This window comes from Tupaia chinensis, unplaced genomic scaffold, assembly GCF_000334495.1.
Source record: "Tupaia chinensis unplaced genomic scaffold, TupChi_1.0 Scaffold000600_1, whole genome shotgun sequence".
Classification (NCBI taxonomy): Eukaryota; Metazoa; Chordata; class Mammalia; order Scandentia; family Tupaiidae; genus Tupaia; species Tupaia belangeri.
In genome coordinates this window covers 412655-423983 of record NW_006160117.1, presented here as the reverse complement: position 1 = coordinate 423983, position 11329 = coordinate 412655, and the positions used below count along the sequence as shown (strand labels likewise).

General features: G+C 40.6%; 1 protein-coding gene across 3 annotated transcripts in view; it reads left to right on the top strand.

Moving 5' to 3' along the window:
- PCYT1B (phosphate cytidylyltransferase 1B, choline) overlaps positions 1–11329 on the top strand; it is a 133578-nt gene that overhangs the window by 57125 nt on the left and 65124 nt on the right. For all 3 annotated transcript variants that reach the window (XM_006158476.3, XM_006158475.3, XM_014591577.1), the window contains exon 2: positions 447–546. In XM_006158476.3, coding sequence (XP_006158538.1) covers positions 447–546 — 100 coding nt within the window. The remainder of the gene's footprint in view (positions 1–446; positions 547–11329) is intronic.

The window sequence follows — 11329 nt, the reverse complement described above, 5'->3', positions numbered from 1 at the left end:
GGTCCAGGACTTGAACCATGGTCAACCATGTGGGAATCCAGCACCTCAACTGCCACGCCACCTCCTGGCCCTAATACCTCTTTTAAAAAAATTGCTGTAGGACATGTGTGTTCACCAGGGAGAGACAGAGAGACAGAGAGAGGGAGAAATCACCCTCCATTGGGGCGTGATCATGCTGCAGTCTCTTCTCCATTTTTCTATCACACACACACACACACACACACACATACATGCCTAGTGTGTTTTTCAAGCCACCAGAACCAGGATTTGAAATGTGATTGGCATTCAAAATTGGGATTGGGGTCTGGCTCTCTACTTCTAGGCTATGAGGCCAGGCCTCTACCTCATAATCATACTTGTGTAGCCAACAGAAATAAAGTTGCAGGGGAAGTGAGTGCCAAAGGCAAGTTCGTCAGACTATATTCCTTTCTCTTTTTCCTTTCTAGACCCTGACTGCACCTGCCCCATTTGCAGATGAAACCAGCTGCCAATGCCAAGCACCCCATGAAAAACTGACCATTGCTCAGGCCCGCTTAGGAACACCAGGTGAGGCTGTACATCTTGTTCCCCAAATGGGCCCTGTCTTGCCATCTCAAGTATGAGGAAGTCCTGTCATTATTTGAACAGCACCCACTTCCTGAGAGTTGAGTTTAGAGGTTATATAGCACAATGCCAGAGTGGTAGACACTAACAGTGACAAACTAGACCAACCAAGGACCGAGGTAGCCAAGGAAAAGACGCAGTGTGGAGCTTGAGGGCCCACTCTGCCTTTGCTGTTATAGATCTACAGCCCTGGGCAAGTCGTGAGAAAGATCTGAATCTGTTTCCTCCTGTGCAGATCAGGCACAATGATACCTGCTTCTTAAGGTTTTTCTAACCATTACATTTAGTTAAAAGTACCAAAGCATTTGGGGACCAGCAGTTAGTGTAATGGCTATGTCGCTGGACTCCCATGTAGTCAATCCCGGTTCGAGTCCCATACCCGGTGCCTTAAAAAAGCTCATGCCAGGCGCGTGTGCATGTGTGGCCAAGATCCCGAGAGGAGAAGAGATTGTGGCATAGCCAGCCCCCCTGGGGGGTGATTTCTCACTTTCTGTCTCTCTTTCTGTCTGGCGAGCGCACGCGCCCTATGGCAAAAAAACCTCTCAAAAAAAAAAAAGTACCAAAGCATTTGTACTACTTTATTTTATCTTTTTTAAATTGCCAGAGGCTTCATTCACTCACCAGCAACAGAGACAGCAACAGAGGTGGAAGGAAGAAAGCACCCCCATGGGGCACCGTCACACCACAATCCCTTCTCTTCCATTTTTCCCTCCTGTTGGGATTTTGGGCATTCATGCACACATACCTGGCATGATTTTTGTTTTTTTTAAAAAAATAATTCTTTCTTAAAAAGAATTATTTAATTTTATTTATTTATTACTATTTTTCAATTTGACCAGAAAGAGAGAGAGAGAAAGCAAGCCACCAGGTCTGGGACCCGAACCATGGTCCATGTGGGAGTCCAGTGCCCCAACCACCATGACAGCTGCTGGCCCCACACCTGGTATGTTTTCAGGCTGCCAGGACTGGAACTGGAACTGTGCAGTTGGCCATATGGGATCTAGTTCACTTGATCAATAGACTATAAATCTGGCCCACAATGTATTTTTCAAACTATGAATGCTTCTTAAAAAATAATTATATACTTTATTTATCATTATTGTTATTTTTAAATTTGCTATAGGGTGCGTGTGCTCACGAGAGAGAGAGAGAGAGAGAGAGAGAGAACTCAAGTTGCCAGGCCCAGGACTCAAACTGTGGCCAAGCATGTGAGGAGTCCAGTGCCTTAACCACTATGCCACCTACTGGCTCACTATGAAGGCTTTTATGAATCTAAGCTATTGTAATTATTACCATTCTTTTTACTTAAATTTATTTTTAAAACTTACATTTAATTACTGTACAACATGGTTTTTCCCAGCATGCATACAGTACATATTAGTCAAGTCAAAGACATTACCAGATACATTAGCATCAATAGGTAACTTTTCATTTCTGTCAACTAAGTTTTGTTTGTTTGTTTCCCTGTTCCCCTCCCTCTGGCCCCTTATTATCCATCCCCTTCTATATTGTCTCTAGTATCTATAATTGCCCTCACTGCTGTTATACCTTATACTCTTTTCATTTCTGCTATAGAGTGCAGACATTTGGTATATATTAAGTGGGAACATACAATGCCTGTCTTTCATAGTCTGACTTACTTCATTTAGCATTACATCTTCCATATTCTTCTGCTTTATATCAAATATCAAAGTCTCATTGTTTTTTTATGGCTGAGTAGTATTCCATAGGACCAACCCAGATGTTCAGGAACAGATGAGTGGATTGAAAAAAGTATTGCCATTCTTAAAAGCCTGGATGAAAAAAAAAAGTTTTGTGGGCTAATAACTGGGCTAAAATCTAGAAAGGAAAAGTAGAAGTTTGCTTTCACTTATTCCTTTAGCATGTACCAGAGGATGGATAGGGAAGAGGTTTAGAAGTTTGATAAGGTATCATCTCTGTTTCTTAAGAGCTTCGTGATATTAAAGAGATGACGAGATATGGAATAAAAGCCACAAGTAGCATGCATACACACAAGCTTAGGGTTTAAATCTTGCATCATGGATGTTAACCAACAGTTTAGGGATGGGCAGATGCACTTGGCCTGGAGCAGCAGTCAGGCAAGATTTCGATGACTAGAACTGATACTTGTGCAAGAAGTAAAATTCGGACTGTGTGGGCCGAAAATGGAAAGGTATTCTGGGCAGGTGGAACAGGAAGAGTCAAGGCACAGAGATGGGGAGCTGTGTAGGAGTAAATGAATGAGTGCTGTTCCAGTTGATTGGGCGAGAATGGAAAATAAGACTAGTTGAGTAGGTGCATTTGGAGCCATTTAAGATGGTGTAAGTCATTGGTTTCTACTTGCCAATGCTAAAAGCAAATGGCCAAATTTCATAAAATCCGTGAGACAAAGGACAGTTTACTTAATTATAATAATGGATATTTCTTTTTTTAAAAATGATTAATGATATGTCATTTACTTTTATGTCGTTACTGCAAGCAACTGCAGTATGTCAAGTGAAATACTGACAGGGCAATCACATTTCCCAGTCTGCCCACAGGGTGCACCTCTGTGTTTACGGTACCAAAGTATTTATACTACCCCCGTTCCTTCTCAAAGTATTTCACTTTGGATAAGAAGCTAATGATCACTGGAGTAATGAACTCAGGAAAAAAGACTCTTGACCCAGATACCTGCTCACACCCCCTCTGAAAAGATATTTCTTATGTACGTGCTATGTACCAAGGTCTTTATATGTATCATGTCATTTCGCTATCACAACTCTATATGGTTAGTACTTTCAGTATTTCGAAGATGAGGAATTGAAGCTTAGAGAACTTGTGAATCAGCATCAAGGTCATTCAGTAATAAGTGGTGGTAATTCTCACACTTTAGCAAGCATCAGAATCCCTTGGAGGAGGGGGGAGCTTGTAAGACCACAGCTGGCAAGGCCCCTACTCCAGAATTTCTGATTTAGTACAGCTGGGAAGGGCCTAGGTCGCTGCATCTCTTAACAAGTTCCTAGGTGAGGCTGCAGCTCAGGGGTCCCCACTTGGAGAACAATTGGTAAGTGGTAAAACCGGGATTTGCCCCCAAACCTGTTTGTGTTAGAGCTTCATCATTTAACCATGATATTCTACTTCCTCTTTAAGAATAGCCTTGAGCCAGCAGGTGGCATGGAGGTTAAGGTGGTTGGATCCCACATAACTGATGCTGTGGTTTGAGTCCTGGACTCAGCAGCTTGAAAATCACACCAGGTACGTGTGTATGCCTGCCCCAGATCCCAAGAGGAGAATGGAGGAGAAGGGATTGTGGTGTGGCCATTCCCCTTGGGGGGTAATTTCTCACTTTCCGTCTCTCTGTCTCTCTCCAGTGAGCACCCATGCACTATAGCAAAAATTTAAAAGAATACCCTTTAAAGAGTGAGGAGGAGGGTGGGCAGGAGTTAGACTGCTTTTCAGAAAGAAAACTAGACACTTGGGGAGTTCGGAGCAGCTGAACCAGTCATTCTCAGCCTCTAGTGTGCAAAGAATCACCCGGCAGGCTTGTTAAAGAAGTAGATTCCCTCTTCCTCATTCCCAAATCTGGGATGGGCCTTAGGGATCTACACTTTCGTTTAGTTGCAAGAGGGTGCATACATTTGTCAGAGAGACAGAGAGACAGAGGGAAGGGGAGAAGGAGAAAGCACCCCCCCGACACACACACATACCGTGGGACCTGGTCATGCTGCAATCTCTTCTCCATTTCTTTATCCTGTCACGCATATGTGCTTGGTGTGTTTCCCAAGCCACTGGGGCTCAGACTATGTGACTGTTCTTGGGAATCTCCCTGGGGGTGATTTCTTACTTTCTGTCTCTCTGTCTCTCTCTGTCTCTCTGGCAAGCACACACAAACCCTATTTTCAATTACCTATAGCAAAAATCCCTCAAAAAGAAAAAAGTAACTTGTCGAACGTCCTAGATGACTGGGCAGAGCAAGGATTCATCCTCAAGTCCCCTTCACTGTGAACCCATACTTTGTCCACAGCAGACCATGGAGCTAAGAGAAAACACGCTCAGGCTTTGAGCCAGAGGGTGGCAAGTGTGAACAAGACAGACAGAAGCTGTGATCTTCTGTAGTGTGTGACTATCTGCCATGCTTGCTGTAGCACCTAGAGAAACACTTGTCACATACTGCGTTCTTAATAAATATTTTGTAAGTGAATAAATGAATGAATGAATGAATGAAATTTTAAGAGAGAAGCAGAATTTGTTCAGATGCTTTGAGCCAGCATGAAGCTAATTGGATGAGATTGGGCACCTGTACGTTGCCTAACTGCCAAGCAGTTTAAATCCCAAGAATCAGGTCAGAAAAAGATGGTGGTCCATTTTGCAATAGCTGCAAGGTGGGCTCTGTTTAACACAGGTCACTATAGGAGAAGTGAGATGAAGTAAAGGTGAAGTTGGATCTTTAGAAGAAAAAGTTTGCCCTCTTATCGCAGGTGATGACAACAGGAAGTTTCTAAGATAATTACAAGGTTGATGGGCACCGACTTAGGGAACTTCTGTTAGAAAATCCCTTTATTTAAAACTTCTAATATTAGTGTTAAATGTGACAAATAATGAATTTTTTAATTACTTAGAAGACCCATATTCAGGGACCAGCAGTTAGTGTAATGACTATGTCGCTGGACTCCCATGTAGTTGACCACGGTTGGAGTCCCGGACCCAGTGGCTTAAACTCAAACTGGGCGCGTGTGTGTGCATGCCCAAGATCCTGATAGGAGAATGGAGGAGAAGGGATTGCAGCGTGACCATCCCCCTGAGGGGTGATTTCTCACTTTCTGTCTCTCTGTCTTTCTGGTGAGCACATGCATACTATAGCAAAAGCCTCTCCAAAAAAAAAAAAAAAAAGAAAAGAAAAGAAAGAAAAGAAAAAAAGACATATATTCATCTTAGACTACACTCTGATACTCATTGTTTAATTAGAGCTTCGGCCCTCAAGCTTGCATGTGCTTAGAATGCCCCTGGGGGCTTGTGAAACATAGACTGCCGGGCCCTGTCCCCAGTGCTTCTGAGTCAGTAGGTCTAGGGTGGGGCTTGAGAACATGCATCTCTAACATGTTCTCAGGTGATACAGCAGCTGGCCCTCCCTGGTCCTGGTCCTGGGACCACATTTTGAGAACAATAACTTAAGAATACATTTGGTAGTGGTTGTAAAGAATGAAAGGGAGATGATCTAAATAGCATAATTGTTGGAGCATTGTACCATTAGCAGAAAAGCTCAGAGAATTTTTTTTTAAAATTTTGCTGTTTGATTAATATTTAAGAAAACAAGATAAACATCATTACATTTTGAAATGGTTTGGTAATTTTCTTTTCTTTTCTTTTCTTTTCTTTTTTTTTTGAGAGGTTTTGCTATAGGGCATGTGTGCTTGCCAGAAAGACGGAGAGAGAAAGAGAGACAGAAAGCGAGAAATCACCCCACCCCCCAGGGGGGATGGCCACACCACAATCCCTTCTCCTCCATTCTCCTCTCAGGATCTTGGGCACGCACGGACACGCGCCCGGCGTGAGTTTTAAGCCACCGGGTCTGGGACGCGAACCGCGGTCGACTATGTGGGAGTCCAGCGACATAGCCATTACACTAACGTCTGGTTCCCAAGAGTCTCTACTTTTTAAGGAAAAAAAAAATATTGACATGTAGTTTTCCAGGAAGTGTGGTCAGAATAATAAAGGGCAATGCAGTTTGGTTTGCACTCAGATATCATCATAGAAAGTGAATAAACTGCTTAACTTTCCTGAACCTCCATTTCTCTCTCTATGAAATGATGATAATTAAGTCCACTTTCCCCTAGCTACCTCATGTGGTTGATGCAAAGATTAAGTGAAAAATATGTGCTCTGTCATTGCATATATTTTAAAAAATGTTTTCTTATTTTTTACATTCAATTGCTGTATATCTTTACAACATTGAAAATAAATTTCTCCCACGTGAATACCCTGTATGTTAGCCCAATCAAGGAAATTACCATATACATTGTCATCAACAGATAATTTTCCATTTTTTCTGACCATTGAATGTGTTTTTTTTCCCCCTTGATTCCCTCCCTCCCCACAGTTGTATGTATTAGGTCATCAGAAAAGTCATGATGTGTTTTTCTATGCAAAAATGAATCATGACTTTTCCAACTATTTAATATTTTTAAGTCATTGTTTAAATGCCTTAAAATACCCATAATAAAAGATGAGTAATAACCCTTTTATTGTTGAATTTGATGCAAATATCAAGAAATTCACCCTCACCCCCAAATAATGGGAATTCAGATGTAATTGCTGTTGGCAGTTGCCTCCTATCTGGTTGTATGGTAGATGTATGTTTAACTTTTTAAATAAGTGCCAGACTGCTTTCCAAAGCAGTCATGCCATTTTATATTTCCACCAGCGGCATATGAGTTCCAGTTGCGCTATATTCTCACCAACACGTGGTGTGATTGATTAAAAAACAATTGGTTATTCTAGTGAATATAAAGTAGTATCCTGTTGTTTTAGTTTGACTACTGATATTGAGGCTCTTGACATGTGCTTATTTACCACTCATATATACGTATCTTTTTTTTTTTTTTTTTGGTGAAGTATCTTAGTAATTGTTTGGCCTTATTTAAAAAAAATGAGTTGTCTAGGACCAGCAGATGGTGTAATGGTTATGTTGTTGGACTCCCATGTAGTCAACTGTAGTTTAAGTTCTGGACTTGGAGGCTTAAAACAAACACTGGATGCCTGGGTGTACATGCCCAAGATTCCAAGAGGAGAATGGAGAAGAAGGGATTATGGCATGACCATCCTCCCTGGGAGGTGATTTCTTACTTTCTGTCTCTCTGTCTCTCTCTGTCTCTCTGTTGAGTGCATGTACCCTATAGCAAAAAATCTCTCTCTCAAAAAAAAATGAGCTATCTTAGTTTCAATAGCTTTGGTAGTTCTTATATATTCTAGATATAAGTCCTATATCAGACATATTTTGCAACTATTTTCTCCCTGTCTATGACTTATTTTGTAAAAATATCTTTTGAAGGAAAAACAAAAGCTTTAAATAATGTCGGATTTATTATTTTTTTATTTCATAGTCTGTCATTTTTGGGGTCCTATTTAAGAAGTTTTTTTTCCAAACTCAAGGTCACTAAGATTGTCTTATGCTTTATTCCAGAAGTTTTATAGTGTTAACACCTACATTTAAGTCTAGGATCCATTTTGCCGGGGACCAGCCTCGGCGGGGGTGGGTTGACTCGACGGAGGCGGTGCTGGAAAGGAAGACTAGGTCCCCGGCACCATTTCTAGTAAATTTTCATATATGATATTAAATGTGAAATAAGCTTGTCCCTTTATAATACTATTTACTTATAAATGCTGAACTAACTTAAAATAATTGAAACATGAGGCTGACAGGTGGAGTGGTGGTTGAGGTGCTGGACTCCCACATGGTCAACTGTGGTTTCAGTGCTGGACCTGGTGGTTTCTTTTCTTACTTTCCCTCTCTCTCTCTGCCTCTCTCTGGTCAAATTAAAAAGAAATAATAATAAAAAAATAAATAAAATAATTCTTTAAAAATAAGTTGGCCTGTATAAAAAATTTGGAATGTAAGATCTAGGAAACTGAAATAATCAGTTATTCCCATAATATTAGACTGTGGTTGTTATTTGTAGCCATGATCCTCAAGCAGATATTCACCATTATTTTGGTGTTATGTATAATTTACTATATTTAAATTATTTGAAACATAGTAATCAACATGTGATATATAGGGGCCAGCAGGTGACGTGGTGGTTAAGAGCACTGGACTCTCATATGGCCGACCACAGTTCTAGTCCCAGACCTAATGGCTTGCTTTCCCACATTCCCTCTCTCTCTCACTCTATCCCTCTCTCTCTCTCTCTCTCTCACTCTGTCCCTCTCTAGTCAATTTTTGAGAGGTTTTTGCCATAGGGCACGTGCGCTCACCAGAAAGGCAGACAGAAACAGAGAGACAGAAAGCGAGAAATCACCCCCCAGGGGGGATGGCCATGCCGCAATCCCTTCTCCTCCATTCTCCTCTCAGGATCTTGGACACACACGCACACGCACCTGGTGTGAGTTTAAGTCACTGGGTCCCAGACTCGAACCGCAGTTGACTACATGATAGTCCAGTGACATAGCCATTACGCTAACTGCTGGTCCCTCTCTAGTCAAATTTTTAAAAATTAAGAAAAAATAAACAGATGAAATAAATAAAGTTAAATAAACATACTTCTATTTTTTTTTTTTTGGAGAGGTTTTTGCTACAGGGCGCATGCACTCACCAGAAAGACAGTGAGAGAAAGAGAGACAGGAAGCAAGAAATCATCCCCCAGGGTGATGGCCACGCCACAATCCCTTCTCCTCCACTCTCCTCTCGGGATCTTGGACACTCACATACATGCCTTTAGCATGAGTTTAAGCCACTGAGTCTGGGACTCAAACCACAGTTGACTACATGGGAGTCCAGTGACATAGTCATTATGCCATCTGCTGGTCCCACTAAAAATAATGCTTAAAATTTTTTTTAAAAAGATGTGATATATAGATAGTCATTTCACCAGTGCATCACATTTATCTGTTATACCTTACACTAACATGCAGGCTAACCAGGAATTTACTGGACAGAAAGACCATAATGCATTATATCCACTTTTTATGCTGCATAATATATTACCACAGACTTAGTGGCTTAAAACAACACACATTTATTATCTCATAATTCAGAAAGTTCTTGAAGACAAAAGTCAAAACAAATAAATGTACAGACTAAGAAAGCCATATTCTGGGACTGGCAGGTGGCATGGTGGTTAAGGCACAGAACTCCCACCTGACCAACTGCAGTGGGAGACCCAGGCTTGCTTTCTCACTTCCCCTTTCTCTCTGTCTCTTGTCAAATAAATAAATAAATAATAATAATAAATATAATTAAATAAAATAGCTCTTAAAAGAAAGAAAGCCATATTCTATTTTTTAGAAAAATGATGATTCAGGGTTAGCCCTGTGGTCTAATGGATAAGAGAGCCAGATCCCACATGGCCAACTGATCAGTTTAAGTTCTGTCCCCGACAGCTTGAAAAATGCATGTGTGCATGCCCAAAATCCCAACAGGGGGCCAGTAGGTGGCATAGTGTTTGAGTCACTGGACTTCCACATAGCCACATGTGATTCGAGTCCTGGACCTGGTGACTTGAAAATCACTTCAGGTGTGTGCTTGGCCAGGATCCCAAGGGGAGAATGAGATAGAGAGGATTGCAGCATAGCATTCTCCCAGGGGGTGATTTCTCACTTTCTCTCTCTCTGTCTCCCTCCAGGAGCACACAGGCCCTATTGGGGAAAAAAATCCCAACAGGAGGAACCAGCAGATAGCATAATGGCTATGTTGCTGGACTCCCATGTAGTCGACTGCGGTTTGAGTCCTGGACCCAGTAGTTTAAACTCATGCCCAGTGTGTGTGCGTGCGTGCCCAAGATCCTGAGAGGAAAATGGAGGAGAAGGGATTGTGGCATGGCCATCCTCTCTGGGGGGTGATTTCTTGCTTTCTGTCTCTCTGTCTCTTTCTGTCTTTCTGGCAAGTGCACGCGCCCGATAGCAAAAAAAAAAAAAAAGCAAAACAAACAAACAAAAACAAACAAACAAAAACCAAACCAAACAAAGCAGTAATTCTTTGGCATCATTGAATACCCAGTGTTCCAATTTCCAATTATCTTAAGTCATCATTTACTTATAGTTGGTTTGAATCCAACTCCAAATGAAGTCCATACATTGCCATAGGTCTATATGTCTTCTAAATCTCCTTTGAAATGCAGTTCCCCTTTTCCCTCCTTTTTTTTTTTTTTTTTTTTTTTTTTTTTTTTTTTTTTTTTTTTTCCTTCGATATTGTTTGTGGCTTGGGGATACCTTTCTCTTTCTCTTTGTTCCGTTAAAGTTTATTTGTTGAAGAAATGAAGAGGCCAGATCCTCCTCCCCACTACCTCTCCCCTTTTTGGGTCCTGCAGGTTTCCCCACAGTCTAGAAATCGCTGACACACTACAATTTTTATAAGTGAGCTTACTGCAAAATCAACGCTGCAGATACTCTTCAGATGTACTAAATGGCCTTTTTCTCCGTAATTATGTCATCTTTCTTTACTTTTCTTTTCTTCTTGCTTCCTGAATTCATTTATCTTGATCACCTCTGAATCAATAACAAAAAGTTCTACAAAACTGCCATCTGCTATTCCCTGAGGTTTATATCTTAAAACAAAATTTTCCTCAATTGAATTCAAATTGAATAAGAGCATTGAAACCAAGGATCCCTCATTAGACAGTTTGTTATTTCAAAGCATTTTCTATTTACTGTGCCTGATTTAGAATATAGTATAACCCTGTGAAGGCAATTCTGTTTGTTCAAAATAGTGTATAATTGGAAATAATTGCAATTCCCAATCTGACATAAAGTCTCTCCATTTTTTTGTTAGAGAAATTTAATTTAGTAGTAACATTGTATCATTGGAATCTATTAATACAAGATTTATTTATGTTCCAAATTAATGAGATTGCATCACATCAATAAATAATCACAATTTTCAAATCTAAGTCTTAAAAAATCATTCAACAGAAGCGGTGTTGGTTTCTTTCTTTTAAAGATTTATTTTTGTAATGTCAATTTTATATATGCATTTATTTTTAAAAGCCAGTAGGACTCCTAGGCTTATGAAAGAAACTAGCAATCCCTTTCC